Source organism: Sus scrofa, chromosome 16, assembly GCF_000003025.6.
Source record: "Sus scrofa isolate TJ Tabasco breed Duroc chromosome 16, Sscrofa11.1, whole genome shotgun sequence".
NCBI lineage: Eukaryota > Metazoa > Chordata > Mammalia > Artiodactyla > Suidae > Sus > Sus scrofa.
In genome coordinates this window covers 48,475,383-48,495,348 of record NC_010458.4, presented here as the reverse complement: position 1 = coordinate 48,495,348, position 19,966 = coordinate 48,475,383, and the positions used below count along the sequence as shown (strand labels likewise).

The 19,966-nt window shown below is 49.7% G+C and overlaps 1 protein-coding gene across 2 annotated transcripts in view; it reads right to left on the bottom strand.

Moving 5' to 3' along the window:
• Nucleotides 1-19,966, bottom strand: part of MAP1B (microtubule associated protein 1B) — a 98,116-nt gene that overhangs the window by 6,105 nt on the left and 72,045 nt on the right. For both annotated transcript variants that reach the window (XM_003134032.5, XM_005672533.3), the window contains 4 exons: nucleotides 18,577-18,659; nucleotides 15,770-15,910; nucleotides 3,244-9,763; nucleotides 467-705 (listed from right to left, as the gene is read on the bottom strand). In XM_003134032.5, coding sequence (XP_003134080.1) covers nucleotides 467-705; nucleotides 3,244-9,763; nucleotides 15,770-15,910; nucleotides 18,577-18,659 — 6,983 coding nt within the window. The remainder of the gene's footprint in view (nucleotides 1-466; nucleotides 706-3,243; nucleotides 9,764-15,769; nucleotides 15,911-18,576; nucleotides 18,660-19,966) is intronic.

The following is a 19,966-nucleotide window of genomic DNA, read 5'->3' as shown; positions in this document are numbered from 1 at the left end:
GGGGACCACTTTTTTCAGCAGTGGCCCCCCTGCAGAATCTCACATGGACAGCTTATTTTCTAAATGGCCACATTCCTAGCTCTGGCCTACTTGCGAAGGACAAAGGAGTAAAGACGCTAACTTATCCACTCTTACATGGGAATATTACCTACCACTTGGTTACTCTGGTTAATATTCTTGGTAGATTAGGGTGAAGGGTAAGTAGTCTTGGGCCCACTTTGCAGAGAAATGAATTATGCTTTAGGAAGGTAATGTGGCTTTCCGCCAAGTCCGTGGTGGTTGGTGCTAACAAGAATACTTTCAGACCATCTTTTGTGTGTTAACTCATTCTGTCCTCAGGCTATTTCAGGTGTGGCAGATCTACCTCCTGTGATCCACAGTCCTAAGTCTCACTGAACGGGCCTCCTACCCTCTGCCTCTGGACACCGCTCCGTGTGCCGTGCAGACACTGTCCTGGAGCTCTTACCTGCATGTTGCTGCCCCACTGAGCCTTCCCTTCCAACAAGGCGTCCAGGACAGCCCGGCTGGGCTCCTCAGCAGCCGGGTCATTCCCACTCACCACGTAGTAGGACGACCTCACTCTCTTGAAAAATTCAACATCGACGTTCTTACTATTGCTGTGGTTGGGAATATAGCACAGGTCCAAGTACACAGGGGGGCCGGGAGGCACTGCCGAGGGCTTGGATGTCTTGGTGGTTCCAGGTCCTTCAGGAAAGAAACAAAAAGAGAAAAAAAGCCAGGGTCACAGGAATGCAAAGAGACCCATCTGTCCAGTACACCTCCCCTCCTCACTCCCAAGAAGGTCCTCTAGGCTATGTAGAGGTGAGGGTGCCGGGCACTTCCTTCTCTTGCAGAGGGCATTTGACACTGGCAAGCTGAGAAAATATTACCTGATTGTTTTCCATCTCAACAGGAGAAATGAAGGATGGGATGTCTCCCTTTGCAGACAACCCACTAGGAAGTAAGAAGGGTTTCAAGGTCTTGCCTGAGATAGAACTAGATGGTAACATTCCTCCCAAAAGAGCTACTAATGCCCAGTGGGATTTGAAAAGTAGTCTACGAACCAGATTTTAAAGAGCCAAAGAAAGCACCTGCATTTGGTAAACCATAGTCGAGCAATCTTAAGAATCTATGTTAGATCTCATTTGAAAGCAATGTTGCCCAGAGCTGATTGTGATACCGTAACGTTCGACCTAGCCAGTGGTCTGATCTTAACATCATAGGATTTCCAAGGCCCTCAGCACCTCAACCTCATTCATGATCTGACGAAATGCTGTATTCTCTCCTTAGGTCGTACTCAAAAATGTGAAACGTCTCTCCGTAGACAACACCGGATACCAAACTTTGGCAAGAGGAAGGTTCAGAAAGATTAGGCTTTCTCCAGCCAAACAGGACATACCAAACTGAGGTAAGGGGCCTGTGGCAGCCAAAATGCCCAGTCTAAATCAGAATACCTGGGCAAAGTAAAGATTCAGATTAACCCCGTGTTTTGGCACCTTGTCTGGTGAGCTGGCTTTTGACATTTTCTAATTGGAAGGTTTAAGCTTTTTGAGACATTAATAGAATGAGCACTCTAAGGCAGTGGTTCTTCGTCCTGGCCACATGATCAGAATCATGCAGCATGCCTAATACCAATGCCCAGGCCCCACGCCCAGAGTCTGGCTCCATGGAGCTGGGAACCACCTTTTTTTTTTGGGGTCTTTTCTATGGCCACACCCTCAGCACATGGAGGTTCCCAGGCTAGGGAGTCTAATCAGAGCTGTAGCCGCCGGCCTACACCACAGCCACAGCAACGTGGGATCCAAGCCACGTCTACAACCTATATCACAGTTCACGGCAACACCAGATCCTTAACCCACTGAGTGAGGCCAGGGATCAAACCCACAACCTCATGGTTCCTAGTTGGATTCTGCGCCACAATGGGAACTCCAAGCCACCATTTTTTAAAAGCACCCCAGCTAACAGGTGGTGTGTATCTGTTTTGAGACCACTGTAAAGCCATTTAAAATACTAGCTAGATCCATATATTTCATCTTCTTGCCTTTCTCCATGAGATGTAGGACAGTCTCTGGGAGACTGTCATCCCAGAGTTGAAACCAGCAATGAATTCCATCAACGGACTAGTTTTATTTTCAGGAGAGTAGGAGAGTGGTGAGAATCAGCCACACTGACATTTGGATAAACTCACTCAGTTTATGACTAGATTAACCAGCGTTTTAATGAACCTAAGCTGGAAGCCCTCAACATAGCCGTGTATAAGTCTCCAGAGAATTCTGCTTGTGACTTACCTTCCTTCTAATAATTAAAAATGTCAGCAGTTTCCCCTTGCATATTAAATCACTCCCATCATCACCAAACGAACATTGCCCATAGAGGTCCACACTGAGGGAAATGGCAGAAGTCGACCAAGGTTTGTTTTAAAGTTAATTAATAGTGTGATTTTGTCTTCTCAGCAATCTATTGGGAAAGCATCTTCAAAGTAAATTCAAACCAACTAACTTGGCCTCAAAATTTGTCATCTCTTTAAATGACAAAAAAAATTTTTTTAAATCAGTTGTGTGAGCTAAAGTGTATGTTTGGCAAGTTTGGTAGCAAATTTTAGTTGGGGTTCATGCCTTTCTCTCGACTTGTACTGGGTACCCACTAGTCCAGTAAATTTGCTGGTTGATAAAACAGAGCATTATTTTTAATGAGGATGTATCTCCAGCCTGATGATTTTTTCCTAATTAAAAAGTGTATACTCTTCAATTTTCAAGACGTTGTAACTTTTAAATATTTTTATTTTTTAAAAAATGGAACCTAAATCTTGGACCCACACTAGTTATTCCAGGCATGTCTTGGAACTCTGATTCTCCCTAGGCCTTTGGCACCTCAGCTTGATTCTGGGGCCAGGATGGCAAAAGCCAATGCCTCCGGAATCTTGTAGAGGAGCCTGAAACACAGATGCTTGGTTCTGAAGATGCAGAACAAGGCTATAGTTGCTGTGTTGCAAAAGGGAGCAAGCCCAGGGGTCACAGCTGGAGAATCACAGCTTCCGTGGGCCATATGCCGAGCCATCCCAGGCCCAGGGGCTACACTGGCCTGAGAGCTATACCTGCTGGCAGAAGAAAACCGTGACGGGAAGGGAGCACACCAAGTGTGCTCTCTCAGGTCCCTAGTTCAAAGTCAAATGGAAGCCCAGAGACTGCAGCTAAAAGCAGACTCATTATGTCCTGTAGCAGGATGCCAGCACCTTCCACCTACCTGCGGTTGCCGTCTTTACCGATTTGGATGTGGAGGCGTTGGCGGCATTCTTGGTCTCCTTGTCTTTCTCTTCCCCACGTGTAGCTTTGACCTCAGGGGTGGTGGTAGTTTTTGTTGCTTTTTCCACAGATTCTTTCTTCTTAGGAGAAGCCACTCTGGACACCTTATCTGAGGATTCCTTCAAGGCCCCTGGCTTCGGTGAAGCTGCAGAAGGCTTGGACTTGCCATCGGCCTTCTTGACAGGTGAGGACGACTTGGTCTTTGTCCCTGGCTTTTTGGTTTTGGTCTTCTCTTTGAGATCTTTCTTCAGAGCTTTGCCCAGGTTCTGCTCAATGGCCAAGGCCTCTGGGTCCATCATGGACACATCAGGGTGGCGTGGGGAAGGGCTACGGTCCTGCATGGGAGCCGGAGGTGGATCCATGTGTTTGTACGTGACGGTTTTGTCTGTGGGGATGGTTTCAGATTCATCTTCAGAGTCGATATTCGCATCCGCTGTGATGGAGGGGCACTCTTCGGTCTCCGGGGGCACGTCAGAGTCGGTCTGAGACGGGGCGGACTCGCTGACTGAGGTGGGAGGGGTTTCATCACACTGTCGGCCCTGGGGCTTTCCTCCAGGAGGTGGGGGGGCTCCCCCTGTTTGAGTCAGGGGCTTCTCTGAGTCTTCAGCTGGCTCTTCACTGGCAAACCACTCGAGAGGATTGGGGTTAATGAAGGAGGGCGAAAGCTCCGTCTTGGGATGCTTGTACTCACAGGAAGACACGAGGCACAAGTCAACATCCTGGCGAGCCTCAGAGGGGGACCTCTTTTCTGCGGTGTAGCACGGGTCTGAGGTCTCGTAGGAATAGGTAGACGCCTGGGGGGTTCTAGCCATCTTCTCTGCAGTCTCGTAACAGTATGCAGAGGTGTCAGGGGTTCGTGTAGTGGCTGTCGAGGTCTCGTAGGAGTAACTCTCAGACTCAGGGAAACTGGCAGCTTTCTCAGTGGTCTCATAAGAATAGCTGGAATCCCCAAGTGTCTGGCCACCCTCTTCAGAGTCATCATATCCATTGCTGATGTCATCCAGGAGCCTTCTAGACCTCTCAGTCTTTTCGTAGCTGTAACCACTCAGTTCAGGGGTTCTTGCTGTCTTCTCACTTATCTCATACGAGTACCCAGGCTCTTCGGGGCTCCGTGTGGCCTTTTCAGTAATTTCGTAGGCATAGCCCCCCTCTTCAGGAGTCTTGGTGGTTTTCTCAATGGCCTCATAGGAGTAGCCGCTGTCACATGGGGATTTGGCAGGGCTGTCTGTCTTCTCATAGTAATAGCCACTCACATCTGCACCCCGGGTAGTTTTCTCATAAGACTCATAGTCGTAACTCTCTTCGTCTGGGGACCTGGTTGTCATCTCCGGCTTCTGATAGGCATAGCTGAAGTCGCCGGGTGTCTTCCCACCACTGTCCTTCTCCATGACCGATGTGGCCAAATCTCTACTCAAGGCTAGATGGTGTGGCATCGTATCAAATAACATCGAGGCACGGAAGCCATAGGGCTCTGCGGATGCTGCATCCGTCGGTGGAGGAGAGGCAGCGTGGCAAGCGGCAATGCTCTCCTTGACTGCAGAGGTAGAATCTGAAAAACTCGGGGAATATAAAGGAGAGGACTCCCTCGGCGTGAGTGGAGAGATGTCGGATTTCGGTGAGAGCTTCTCTCCTTCCAGACTTTGCACTTTTTCAGAGGTGAGGGAGGCATATAAGGATATATCTCGGGGAGGAACAACATCGGATAGAGTATCTTCTTGGAGAGGAGAAGCTATCTGAGAAGGGGTGTGTGCGGAAGAGGTGGATGGGGAAGCCTCGACCTGGGATACTGAGATGAGCTCAGAAAGATCATTATCTTGGGTGTAGGACGGCTCTTCCGTTGGTGGGATCTTATGTGACAGACTGGAGTCCTGCATGTCAGAAGGACTATAGTCCACCTCCGTTGGCCCATTTTCAGTGATGTGAAGCATACCTGCACCCACTGTAGGGTGATCTGGAGACTGTCGGCTGAAGTCCATAGCAAGAGAATGCTCAGGGGATTCCTGGCCAAACTCAATAGACATGGAGGACTGTTCAGATCGGTGATCCTGAACTGGTGTCCTAGACTTGGCTGTTTTAGGGGAGAAGTCTGGCGGAGAAATTGACATTGGTCTGGGGCATTCTTCTTTAGATGGAGACATTTCTGTTTCCTGGAAAGTGGTGGGCGTTTGCACGACAGACACTGAAAGGGAGTCGTCTACTTCGGTGGAATGTGGGGAACCGACCTCCGCATGCAGCGAGGGGGACACGTCATCTGTTGTTGGCTCTGGAAATGAGCTCGTAGCCACAGAAGCTGTGGAGACCGAGGCCACTCCCTCCATGTGAGAGTATGTGTCTTCTGCCACACCCTCGTCAACAGGGGTAGCTGACTTGTCTGAGACAGTGCCTTCAGAAATGGACATCTTAGTGTCTTCCTTAAAAGATCCAAACTGACTGACATCTATCTGTGTAGGAGAAACATCTCCTAACTTCCTTTCATCCAGAGCCAGTCCTGACTGAGAACTCAGCTCCTCAACATCGTCAGTTTTCTTTTCTTGATCAAAATCTTCCTTTATTGGTATAAAGTCTGTGCTTTTCCCTTCCTCTTTGTCTTGGAAAAGACCAGTGGAAGTCGTGTCGGAAACTGGACTTATTTGGTCTGGAGAGCCTTGTTTTCCATTCTTTCCCTCAAAGGGGCTTTCTGTGTATCTACCAGGAGCCTTGTCGTCGGCACTTAGAAAACTTTCATATGCAGACTCGGATCCAATTAGCGGTGGGCTCCGTAAAGGAGACAAAACTTTCTCAATAGGAGACTCTGAGTCAGGCACAGGTTCATCCATGGGGCTTATGGAAGCCCTATCACTCTCATCTTTGGCATCACTGAATTCAAAGCTGACTGGGACTGCCGCTGGTTTTTCAATGGCTTCTGTGGGAAGGTGACCAGATTTCTCTTCAGTGGGAGACTGGTAGTAAGGTGTGTGGCCAGCACTGCCAGTCACAGACTGAGATGGAGACACCACTTCCAGGGTCTTATCCTCAGGACTGGCACAATGTTCTTCAACGACTTCTTGGGTCACCTCAGGAGACACTGGGGCTACTTCCGCCTCTGCTGAGACTTTAATCTCATTGGGTGTCAGAGAAAAGTTCACACTGCGTTCACCCAGAGGGGTCTTTTCTATGGGTGATGGCGGAGATGGACTCAGGGACGGGCTCTTGGGTGGACTAAGTTTTTCATCGGAAACTGCAGAGACGGTGTCTTTGACCTCCAACGTGGCACTGGCTCGCACTTCTTTGTCTTCAGAGCAGTAGGCATCACGCAGAGCAGATCTGCTAAATTTGTCTTCCTCCATGGATGAGGGTGGTGAGATGGTGGAGGCTGAGGCATTGTAATCCTTTCCATCAGTGGCATCTGTTTTTGACCCTTCAGACAGTCCGTTGAGTGATGTCACGGCAGGTTTGGCGTATTCCTGAGAATACAGTGAAGACTCGTATTTGGTGATGTTTACAAATTCTTGAGACGGGGACTCTGTCTCCTCGTTGTTGGTCTCATCACTCATCACATCTCGAGGAGTGGACATCTCATCCATGGGGGTGGGCTCGCTGGAGATCTCAATGGTGGACTGAGTGTAGCCGGAGGTGGCAGTGAATTCTTCGGGCTGGTCTTCCCGGTTCTCCTCATCAGAAGCGGTGGCCTCACTCTCCGAGCCACCAGGTAAGGTCTCGTCATGAATTGAAGATGCAGGTTCTCGGACAGGAGACTGGGCTCCCACCTGCTTGGCGGCTGTGGTGAGGAATCCATACTGGTCCTCGGCACCACCAGCCCCTGCAGCCTTATCGACCACGGCCATCACGTAGTCTTCGGCTTCAGCCTTTTCGGGCTCATAGTCTTCCTCCCTGGCATCCTCAGCTTTGTCCTCCTCCTCCTCGCCCTCCTCCTCCGACTGCTCAGCGTCTCCCTTCTCCAAGGCCTCGTCCATGTCTTCCTCTGCCCGGTCGTCGCCACTGGCGATGGACTCCCTCTTCTCCTTGATGTGCACGTCGGCCTCAGCCTTCGCGCTCTCCTCCTCCTCCTCCACGGGGCTGTGCTTGGATGTGCGTGTGCACACACTCTCCTCGCCATCCTCCTCCGGCTCCTCAGCCTCCTCTGTCTCCGCCTTCTCTTCGTAGTCTCCGGTCTCGGAAGACTCCTCAAAACCCGCTCCTTCGTCTTCAAATTTTTCAGTGTCTTCCACCCCCTGCTTCTCGACGGCCTCCAGCTCCTCGGGTGTTTGCTCGCATTCGCCCTCCCCCTCTGTGGTGGTGATTCCCTCATCGGGGGACTCGGCGGGACCCTTGATGACTTCGGTCTCTTTCTGGATGACATAGGCTTCGCCGGGCTCGGTTTCCTTCAGTTTCTCTTCATCTTCGATCAGCTCCAGCTGAGGCTTCACGTCTTTTGCTACGTCGACCTCTTCGGCCTTCAGCTCTTCAAAGTCCTTGGTCAGGTCCTCGGGGGAGGACATAAGGGACCTCTCGGCTTCGAGTTCTTTGGCGGGGCCAGCGGGCGCCATCCCAGCCGCCACGGCCGCTGCGGTGGCCACGGTGCCCAGGGCGACGGCAGCGGCAGCCTCTGCTGTCCTGCCTTCCTTCTTAACGACTTTAATCTTCCCCTTCTCCTTTGGCTTCCCGGCAGCAGCAACAGATTCTTTCTTGACAGGCTCTTCCTTCTTGGGTACTTTTGGTTTTAATGCAGCTGGTTTTTTTGCTTCAGATACAGGAGTCGTGGATTTCTTTGTGTCTTTGGGAAGCTTCTTGATTTCTTTTTTGGGTTCCTTTTCCTCCTTTTTAATTTCCTTCTTTTCTTCCTTCTTAACTTCCTTCTTGGCTTCCTTCAGTGGGGTTTCCTTCTTAACCTCTTTTTTGACTTCTTTTTTCTCTTCCTTCTTGATGTCTTTTTTGACTTCCTTTTTCACCTCTTCCTTTTTTGGTTTTTCCTCCTTCTTGATGGGTGTTTTGTCCTCCTTTTTAGCCACTTCTTTCTTTGGCTTTTCCTTTTCCTTCTCCTCCTTCTTTTCTTCTGGTTTTGCCTTGGTTTCCTTTTTCACTGTCTTCTCCTTGGCGACTTTGGGTTTAACGTCTGCACCTTGTTTTTCAGCCCCTTCGGCTTTGGCCAGAGGCAGCTCTTCTTTGCTGGGCACCTCCTTTTCTGTCACGGGAGGTTTGGTCTCAGTTTTCACTGGTTTGTCTTTTTTCACCGTTACTTTTTCTTTGCTTTCGACTTTAGGTGGCTTTTCTACCTGAGCAGCTTTTGTGACTTCAGGGGTTTCTTCTTTTGACTCCTTTCGCACGGCTTTGCTGGGAAGGGGTTTCGCCGCTGGCTTCAGACTCTCCCGGCTGTCAGCCCTCTGTTTCAGTTTCACCTGTTTCACAGCAGGGGTGGCCACCTGGCCAGTTAGATCCTTCTGCGTGGCCAGTGGCTGTTTCAGGAAGTCCAAATGCTTGAGCTTTTCCAGTCCTTCCAGAATATTGTATTGGGTGCTGTTGCCAGGAAACAGGACGCGGATGATTTTCTCTGCAGGGTTTGCTGGATGCCACACGATCAAGGATGAGACTGAAGTTAAGTAGGAAATTGGAATATCTATTTCCTGACCGTTAGGAAGGATTAGTTCAGCCTTGTCTTTGTTGGTGCCAGTCCACTGCTGCATAAAATACTGCATTTCCTTGCTGCTCTTGACTGGGTTAAGCACATACATCTCTAGTTTACCAACTCCCATTTTCTGGAAAAGAATGACAGGGTCAATGGTATTGCCTACACTTCTGAACAGAGGTTCTGGCTTCATGGACAATTTGTTTAGGTACTGCAGAGTGAAGCAAGCTTCTTCTATGCTTCTCTTCATCTTGATGTTGGGCTCTGGGTTTTTCAGATTTTCAGGTACATTGAGAAATACAACTCCCAGGTCGGGGGAGATGAGGTTTTTCATCCAGTCACTATTTGTGGTGGAGCCCTGGGACTGTTCTTCCTCGAGCTCGGCAATCTTCCGCTGGAGCATGCTGTTTATGCCAGGCAAATTGTCATCCCCAATGTGGGTGAGCAGGATGGAGTCCACTCGGTCCAAGTGTCGGATGAGCTTCCAGAAGCAGGATTTTCTTTCTGATCCTCCGTTGATGAGCATATTGAATCCATTCACTGCAAACAATGCAGAATCTCCCCTCCCTCCTGGAAAAATGTAACAGCAGGGCTTGGAGAGCTTTAGAAATCCCCCTGATGTGGGAGGTTCTAGGATATCAAAGGGAGATGGGACCTCCACGGATTCCGAGAGATACTCGGTAAACTCAGAAAGTCCTTCCATTTCTGGCAATATCGAAGCGGAGTTGAGTTTGATATTGATGAAGTCTTGGAGGTTGTGTCTGTCAAGATTGGAGTTCTTCCAGTCCCCTTCTTCGGGACAGAACAGGGTTAAGCTGGCTTTGTTGGCAGGATGGGTGGTACTCAGTAATTCCCCGATCTGGGATGTAAAAAATAAGAAGAAACAAAGAAAGGAAAGGTTTAAATAACTGTCATCACTGATCCATCCTCTCCATCTATTCCTAGGTATTACAGGACCATTGGATGCTCACAGGCCAAGTGTCAGAGCTGCTGGCCGGGCAATAGTTCCACACCGGTAAGTGAACAGGCTCTGTCCTGACCACTCCTCCCATTCCCTTCGGCCTCAACTGCCCCCGCCCCTGGTCCACCCCACCCCAGGCACCTCCCCCGGAGACCTGGCCACCATCTGTTCGTGCCCAGCAGGGGATCTTCAGAACTGTGCTCCAGTTCTAAGACCCATCGACCACCTGGATGATCAGCGCCTGTGCGGTTATGAAATACTTTGAATACCACCCCTGGGTACCTGCCATGCGAAAATGCCCTTTAAAAAGTAATCAGCTACCACCACAGGGGAAGGCTAGATGAGTCATTTCACCACTGATATAAAATGTTTTCTTTTATTCCACGGGGCTTGGCAAAAAGGCCTGATGACATATTAAAGGAATTTAGATGTAGTGCACATGTTTGTCAATTTTTAGAATTTGGTAGGTAGAGAAGAAAAAAGTTTGGTGGTTTGGGGTTTTTGTTTGTTTTTTGTTTTTTGCCTCTTGAAAACAGGAAGTCATAGATTGCACTTTACTACAAAAAAAATTACTGGGTCTGGTATCAATCAGTTCACACTACTTTAAAACATGAGTGGTTCATCCAGCAGGTTCCCTGCAAATACAAACATTTTGAAACCATGATGATTACGGCAAGTGGGTAATTACGTGAGCAAGTAGCCAGATGTGTCCCCCTTTTGCTCATGTTTCAGTCCGAGGTGAGACAGTCTATGCTTTTCCACCCTGAGGGTTGTGTGCTCAAATCTGTGTGTCGGGGATAGTCAGCCACTCGCTCTTTTTATGTGAAGAAGGTGATCACCGAGATCAAGGAGAAGGTAAACAAATTTGAGGAAACCCCCCCTACTTTCCTTCCCGTCTTTTCACCTCTACCCAGAGAGTTTCTATGACTTGAAGGAAATGACTCCAAAGAAACAAGGCTGTGCTGGATTCTGAGGACGTCGAGGGCACTGAAAACCAGCAAAGAGGCTGGTGAGTGGAAAACTATGACGTATGTACAAGGGAAAGCAGAAAGGAAAGTCAGCCCTGCTGAACAGGTTTCTCTTCAGAGAAGGACAGTCCAGTTCGTCTGGGGAAGCAACAGGGTGATGTGCATGAGACGAGAACACCGCTGCGGCCTGGAGAGCGCCCATCACGAAGGAGGCAGACGGAAAGGGTCGGGGGCAGAGGGAGGAGGAACACCTTCGATGGCCTTGGAGCAACGCAGCAGAAACAAAGCCCGACCTCACCCCAGATCCTGCTTCCAGACCTGTGTGGCCAAGGGCCTCAAGGGCAAAGGCTGGTCTCACGAGAGCCTGTTCAATCCATGCTTATTCAAGGAACAGATGAGAGCAACAAGGAGGCTCCAACAGTGGGAGCAACAGGAGCGGTTTCCACAAGGAAACTGTGGGTGGTGCTTGGACTTGGAAACTGAGGCTTCCCCTCCAAGAGTTTGGAAACCGTCATCCGTAAATGGTAGTTAGGAGAGCCCATTATACTGAAAGTCCCTGAAGAGGAAGTATCACATTTCTATCTCCGCGTCATTGTCATCTCTGTCTCCCCAGGACATCATCAAGCTCCATGGATGTTTGCGGAATTGCTCTGAACTTGGCCATTTCAACGTGCTGCCCTTCTGAAGTGGACACTAGGTAAGTGAGCAGAGCCTGTTAATACTTCTCAAGCACACTGACTGCTACGCTCCCCTTCTTCTTACAAAGAGGGATGGGAGACCAGACTGCAAGAAATATTGCTTGGGGCAAAGATAGCCGTTTTGTTAATCACCTTTTCTAATTAAATGCAGGCATACTGGAGAGGAAGGAAGATATAGGAAATAAATGACTTTACGGCAGATAATATTAATGAAATAAGATTTGAATTTCTCAACCATAGCCTACTAACCACATTTCCGTTTTGATTGGATTACTTGCGTGGCTAATGAGGAAATACAACAGACAGTGGAGCTCTGGGTTTTAGCAAGATGGTTAACAAGATCTCTGAACAGGGTGAGAGTGGAACTAGGTGGATCTGTAGCCCGCCAGATAAATCCTGCTGCTTCATGTCCACCTGGAGGGGGTCTGCGATGGGCTCACTTACGTCCTGTCGAGGAGACTTGAATGGAAGTGGTGAAGGCATGTTTATCCCATCTGTGGAGGGCATGAAAACCAGAGGCCTAGCAAAAGTGGAATGGCAGAAGTAAAGAGGTTTGGGAAAGCTTTTGAAACCAGGATGATGATGGCTACATCAGCTCTAACAGGAGGCATTCTAAAGGGATAAGTGCAAGGTCCCATAAACCAGCTGGGAAGGCAGGATTGGACGATGTGGCTTATCAACAATATCCATGGGAAAGACTCCGGGATTTCAGTTGACGGTCAAGTGGATTTATCGCAAAGCTAAAGAAGCTTACATTTCAAGGCTCCTCAGTGGCCTGGTTCCCTTCCAAAGTCCTGTACTTAATTGTCTATTCATAATTTTGTTTTTCTTGAAGGGAACCCCTCAAACTAGGTTAATTACAGAGCTCCTTAGAGCCTGCACCCCTCTCCTCACTGACATTTAATTGTAGATAGTGACGGTCCAAAGTTACTCAGACTTAGTGAATAGAAGATTATACTGAAAACTACAGAAGTCACTGACTCACAGTCCTAACCTGGTCAGTGACCCCTGGAGTATGCTGTCCAGTGTGAGTCATAACATTTTAGAGAAACTGGACCAAAACCAAGTTGAAATTGCTGGCTCCTTCTCCTTGGCCTTAACCTCTAAATGCTAGACCTGGGCCCCTTTCTCTTCTAACACATTTCTCCCTCTAGATTACTTCATCTATTTTCTAACGTGCTGATGGCTTCCACATTAGTATTTCCAGCCTGCTCTCAGCTCCCCGGGCTCTGGACTCCCACATCTGACTGACTGATAATTCCAAGGCACGGAGATATGGCCAAGACCATATATATGGTTCTCACCTTATCCCACCCCTCCTTCTGCCAGTGGAACAGGACTGAAGGACGGTGACCATAGAAAGTAAGGAATTTTTAATATCTTGTTTTCTGAGGACCAGTGGGTAGAACTGAAAATGTTTAATCTGGGAGGGGAAAAAAAACTGGCCGCGCTGGTGAAAGGGTGTCTAAGACACTGTCAGGTGGAAAAGGGATCACATTAGTTCCTTGAAGATAGGATGAGACAAGGAAAAACTTTCTAACAAAGAGACTGAGAAATGTCCCCAGGAGATGGTGATTTCACCATCCTCAGATTTCAGGGAGGGAGGGGAAGGGGGAGCCAGAGGACTGTTCTAGCTGTAGGTCCTGGTTTTGCAGTTCACCTCCAATGACTAAAACTCCCTAAAGCTGAAGCTCAAAATGCACTAATAATTTCTCAGCCATTTACTTTTAGCTATTCTCATTAAACAATGTGTCATTCTTATTTTTGCCAAATTGTGCTTCTGGTTTCTCTGGTGTGACTAGTATGTATCAAGGACTAAAAGGAACAAACGTAGGCACCAATAGGCTACGATAGCTCTCGATGACTGGTAACCACTGGCCGAATCCAGGGGTTTCCATACTTTGGCTGTGGCATCCTTTCCTCAAAGTCCACAGTGTGAAAAAGGTCCAGGTGCTGTGGTCGGGACAAGGGGAAGAGAGGGAATTCGACCCTACGTCTCCCCTTCTCTTGTCTTACCCACCATCCTTGGCACCCCTGGTCTAGTCTGTAAGGGAAAACTCTAGAGATCCTTTAATGTGCATTGAGATTTACTTTCCCCAAAGTATTGGGGTGGGGGTTATAGAGCCAGTAGAGGAGACTATGACAGAGCTGCTGGCTTACTGACCCCTGCCTCGAAGAATGAAAAATGTGTGCCCTTCCAAACCTGCCCGGTGATTAGAACCCTGGAATCTGCCTTTGCACGGAACTCTGTTCTCCAGGTAAGGATGTTTCCTTTTCTTCTATAATTAGGGGTAAATTCTGATCTATGCACAGTCCGTGTGCCACAGTTCTAGTAAAGTGATTTAAGCATCACCACGCCTTATTTGAAGCCAGAGAGCTATTATTTGAGGTCCAGATGGGTGGATGGTGATACCTCTGTATTTAAACTTCCAGCAAGACAAACCCTTTTCTTTCCATATGTCCTCTGCTCTAGTTTACTTCAAAAAAGACAAAGCAATGACATGGGGACAGAAACCAACCACAAGAAACCAGCTTCGGAAGTGCCCAGGAGGCAGGAGAGGCACCGCGTGCACCTAAGTCAGCGAGGGCTTAGGGCTAAGCCCCGCCTAGAACAAGCCAGTTCACCGCCCACCCACACCCTGAGCCATGGGGCTATTGCCAGGCCTCTGCAGCTCTCCCTTGCCCGGCGCAAGGTGCCAATAGTGGGGTGACCTCCAGCTCCCCCACAATGTTCCACTGTCCCGGGGACAGCATGAACATGCAGACACGACGACCTTGCAAACGATTCTGACCTGACAGTGATCACATGCCCTTCTCGGGGCAGCAGGTGGAGTGAGGGCGAGAGCTCTAGCTGGGGACTCTCAATGCACTTGAACCAGGTTTTCCCGGACCTTCCTACGTGTAGGTGCAATGGATACGAGACAGGCGGCCTGAACTCCAGCAGCCTCGCAGGAAGAGAGGGTAGTCAGCACGGTGCCAGCTGCAAGGGAGCCCTGGGTCTTTCCTGCCATGGGGCGCCTGGGCTGTCTGCCTTGGGGCCCAGATGACATCACACCTTCGGAAAGCTGGGGTTTCTGACGCCAAATAAAATGTTCCTTTTTACTCCCCCCCAGTGAGTGGAAACTAGAAACATGCTGATGTCATCTGACCAGGGTTTTTGAAAAAGCCCCCAGGTGAGCCTAATGAGGCTGGGCAGCCTATTTGCAGATCTTGCCAGGGATGGAAAGTACACAGAGACCTCTTTCTGAGGCGCAGGGCCGAGGAAGATTAAATGCAGGAAAACAGATGGCCCTTCCCAACACCCATGAGACTAAGAGGCGGCCGTCTCAGGAAGTTCTCAGGAAGCTGGTTTTAAATAGATGTGGTAACTCCCATCAGTACATCCTTCAAGCTCTCAGTGGAGAAATCTGCTGTCAGCGAGGGCAGGCCCCACGCTGCTGTGTGACAGCCCTGAATCGATGCTCTAACTAGGAGAAAGAGGTGTGTAATTTTGGAAAGAGACGTGTCCCAACCAGACATATTCTGAAGCAGAAGTAACCAAATTAAAATCTTCGCTCTCATTCTACCAAATACCACTCACTTCTTAGAGGCGTTTTTCAATATTTCACATGTATCACCCTTGACTAAGACACACACTAGAAACAGTAACCATCAGGCTTCAACCACCCTTAACCATCTTTTTCTTGGGGCATGGATGTGTCCCATGCATGCACCCCATTCTCCTACGAGCCTCCCTTTCTTGGGCTGTGCAGGCAGTCCGAGTTCAAACATTGGGACCAGGCATTCAAAATACGAGAAATGAGACATAATTAGATCAGGAAAGGGAAGCACATGTACTGAGGGAGATCAGGGCAGTTCATTGCTACCTAAAGATCCAGGAGATCTTGGGAATGTTCTTTCAGAAAACAGGAAATGTGCATTTTCTTTTGGACTTTGTCATTTCAAATTTCTCCATCATATCTGCCATCTGTAAAATGCTGACGTTTCCAACCCCCCTCCATCTGTATCTCAGGCAACACTCAGAATGGCTCCAATTAATTATAGATGCGTGCTCTAAATTCCTTTGGTGATGAGCCACAGCACTGCAGGACACCGGATCACCGGGTTTTGCTTATTTCAAAGGCATGTGACATCCCCTCCCCTCCTTCTAGCTCCCGTAAGTGCTTTCAAAGCGCAGCCTGAGGCGACAACAATGACCAAGCAACTGTAAAGCTCGATACACCCAGACAGGAGCCTACCTCTTGATCGGTGAAAATCTCTATGAAGTTCTGGAACGAGAAAGAGCCGGATTGGAGAATGAGCTCTCCGGTATTTTCAAAGCACTGCCCCGTCAACACGAGCAGCTTGTGTCGGGCGGCGTCCGTGATCATTAAGCGCACCTGAAACAAAGCACAGGCAGCAGCCATGAGCCATGGGGGCTCGGACACCCCACCTTCAGGAGGACCAGGCTGGCCCCGGAGCGCTTGAAATTTCTTACCGACAAGAATCATGCACTCCCTGGCCTTCAGATTTCCCCTGGGGCGCTGGACAGAGCCAGTGGCTGAGGTCATCGGCCACCCATGCATGCCATTTTCCAAGTCTGGCTTCAACCAGGACGGTAGCGGGAGTTGACTTTCTCCCTTAAGTTTCCTTGTCTTTTCCAAAGCAGTCTCCACAGCTGGCAATGGTTTGTTGCACAGCTGTGTCTGCTGGCAGCACGCGGTCTATGAGACATGAATATCTCGCAAGCTGACTCACCAAGTACAGGCCAGGCCCCCCAACTGCTGCCGCAGAAAACAGAGTTCCAGCTAGGGTCCCAGGTCAGCCCCTGTCCTTCCAAGCCATACACCAAACACCCAGCTCCCAAAGCAGTCTCAGCATCTGCAAGGTGCCTAACGTTGAACTTGAACATCAACAAAAGGCTGCCCTGACTGGAAATCTTTTACATAGAACTGTAACTGGTTTGCACCAAAGAACTCTCTGTTCTTTAAGTGGCAAGGAGCCAGCCTGGCCCTCAGCAGAAACACCAACTCCAAGCACCATGGTATTGGTTCTAAGCCCCACTCAGTTCAGCACAAACGGACTGCCAGGCATCATTATAGGCACTAAGGGAGGGGTAAAGAGTACACAGGTAGCGACCCACTGCCCCCAAGAACCCCAGAGCCTCATCAAGGAAACACACAGGTGCTGAAGTAATCCAGCCCCATCTGCTCCATAGGCAAACTCAGGTTCCCTAAAGAAATTCCCCCCCCCCTTTTTTTTTTTTGCGTTTTAGGGCTGCACCCATGGCATATGGAAGTTCCCAGGCTAAGGGTCCAATCAGAGCTACAGCTGCCGGCTTACACCACAGCAACGCCAGATCCGAGCCGAGTCTGTGACCTACACCATAGCTCATGGCAATGCTGGGTCCTTAACCCACTGAGCAGAGAGGTCAGGGATCGAACCTGAGTCCTCATAGATACCAGCTGGGTTCCTGACCCGCTGAGCCACAACAGGATTTTCAAGGAATTCCTTAGTTTTTCCTTCTCGGTTTCTCACAGCTGTTTCAGGAGACCTGCCTGTGCATACATTCATCCGCTAGTGTTTTTCGAGTTGTATTTATTCCCTGACTCTGAGCCACAGAAAGATCACTAGCCCATCACTTGCCTCAACCTCCTGCCTTCATGGATGGTCAAAGAGGTCCTGCTGATCTGGAGCAGACAAAGTGGGATCAAAACAAGCTACACAACGACAGCCAAAAAGTGGAAGCAACCCAAGTGTCCATGAATGGATTTAAAAAAGTGGTGTAGTCACACAGTAGAATACCATTCTGCCATTAAAAGGATGAAGTGTTGATACAGGCTGCAATGGGGATGACTCTTGAAAACATCATGTCTAGTGAAATAAGCCAGTGAAACAAGGCCACATATATGATTTCATTATTGGAAATATTTAGAGAGGCAAAAGGAGATCATAGAGGCAAAAAGGAGATTAATGGTTGCCAGTGATCAGGGGAGCGGGCGGAGGGTGGCTAATAATGGGGGGAGCCTGGGGGGGGTGATAGACATATTCAGGAATTAGATAGTCATGCTAGCTGCTCAATAGTGTGAATAAACTAAGAAGCAATGATGTGCATAATTTAAAAGGATGGATTTTATGGTGTGTGAACTATATCTCAATTTTTAAAAACAAGCTACATTCACAGAGATGGTTGGCCTGGGCAGAAGAGATGCTGTGGATAGGGGAGGCCCCTGGGCCTGTGGCGATTCTAACATCCAAGAGGCAACTCAGTCTCAAAGGTACTGAACTACAATAAAAACAGTGGGAAACGGAGATGCACCAGTTCTCCTGGCCTGAGCGACAAGAGATTTCTTCACGTCAGCCTTCCCTCTATCTTACAGCGGGCCCTGAAATGCCCAATGACTCTCTCTGGCAGCAATTTCACATGTGGCTGTAAAAATATTAATAAGAAGAACAGCCAACATTGACGTTTCAGTCACTGCCTGCCATGCTCTGTTCCAAGCACTCGACAGTTCCGGACACAACACTAAACGTAAGCGCTGTTACGACCTCCATCTCACAGAGGTGGAAACCGAGACAGTAAATCACCTGCCCATGGCCACCAGCTAATCAGTGGCAGAACCCAAGCAGTCTGGCAGCAGAGGCCACGCTCCTGATCTCACTGTGCGTCCTGTCTTTCAACAGTGATAACGGGGCGGGAAGGATGCCCTGAGGGGGGCTTGCATCTGGGAAGCCATTTCTCTCCAATTCAGGTTGTGTTGTCTCTCAGCCTGAGGGCGTGCCATCTGCTTCCCCGGCTTCATCCCAGCCAGACTGCACCCCAGCGGCACACCTCCGTGCACACCCAACACTCCAGACCCCTCGCCTCCACAGAATACAACGGGATACCACAGCATCTTCCACCCTGTCCTTATGGAGAGGGGCAGACTCAGGTGGTACTGATGCCGAGAGCCAGCCGCATCCCTGGACGCAGACCTCCTCCCTCCCCTGTCCCTCTGCCTCCCATCGGCGGGGTCTCCATCCCTGAGTGAGGCTCTGCCCGAGGCCGCAGGGCCACATGCTTTACCTCGGTGCTGACTGCTTCATCTGAGGGGTTGATCAGGACCACCGTCTCTAAAACGTCACTTCGGTGATGAAGGATCTTTTGTCCTGCAGGCACAAAAACACAGACAAAAGAGGAGACCTTTAGCTTCTCCGGATTAAAGCCGCCCCTCCCTGCTTCAGGCCAGCAGGGGCAGCGCCGCCCAGGGCACCAGGATTCTCCGCACTGTCCTGGGAAACACAATCGGTGCCGCTGAAACAAGAGTGTGCGGCCCCAGCAGGCTGCTCCGAGCGGGCCGTGTGGTCCCCGCTCCGCCGGCTCTCACACCCTTTAGCTGTCGGGCTTGATCGCCAGGCTGCCTCAGCGTTAAGGGCGGTTTTCATTGGAGGCGGGGTGGATGCCAGGAAAACTCAACGGGCTCTCGACATTTCCTTTCTCATGGTAATTGGGGATGCTTCTCCCTATCAGCCTTTCTTCTGGTGAGAAAGGCGCCGAGATTAATTAGGAGCCTTATTGTGAAATGAATGACATCAGGAAACCCCAGCTCACAATTAGCCCAACCACCAGAATGGCTGTCTGAGGCAGGCTCACAGCCCTTTGGGGCAGTCGTTCATTCATTCACTGCGCAAAGAAAAGGACAGAAGCAGTGAGCAAATGCAGAGAGGAGAACAACTCTCCCTCTGGACAGGATGGCCAAATTGCCTGTAAAGACACGCAGAGTGGATGGAGACGGTGGGAGCGAGGAGCTGTGAGAATGAAGGGGCCTGAGGAGGGCTGAGATGCTGCGAGGCTTTCGGCTCCACGTCCCTGGCTCCTCACACCCGAAAGGTTTTCGTGGCATCAAGTGGCTGAAACCACCTCCAGCCGAAGTGGACTGAGGCCCAGGGATGTCCTTCTCCAAGCCTCTCCCTCCTCGGACAATGAGGTGAAAGCAATGAGGGAGGCGGGTGTGGGCCGGAGTGGGTGAGGTAAGCCCTGCCAATGGGTGAGGGAAGGTGTGGAAGGGTGGCCCTCGGACCCATGGGCGGGAGGCACGTGGTTGGGGGGTAGACAAGGAAGGACAACAAGAATGTGGTGACAGGAGGAAATGCAATAGGACCCGACGGAGACAGACCCCCAAGGAGAGAATGTAAGAGAGGACGACCAAAAAGCAAATGCTTTCCGGGAAAACAGTTCTTCCAAAAGCTGAAACAGGTGTTCCCTAGTGTCTTAGCCATTAAGGATTCAGTGTGGCTCGAGTTCGATCCCTCCCAAGGGAACAGCTGCATGCTATGAGTTGGGCCAAAGAAATGGAGCTAAAACAGAATTTCTATATGGCCTAGCAATTCCACGGTTAGGTGGGTTGAAAGCGGGGAACTTGAAAAGATACTTGTTTGCCAATGTCCACTCCAGCTTTGTTCACAATAGCCAGAAG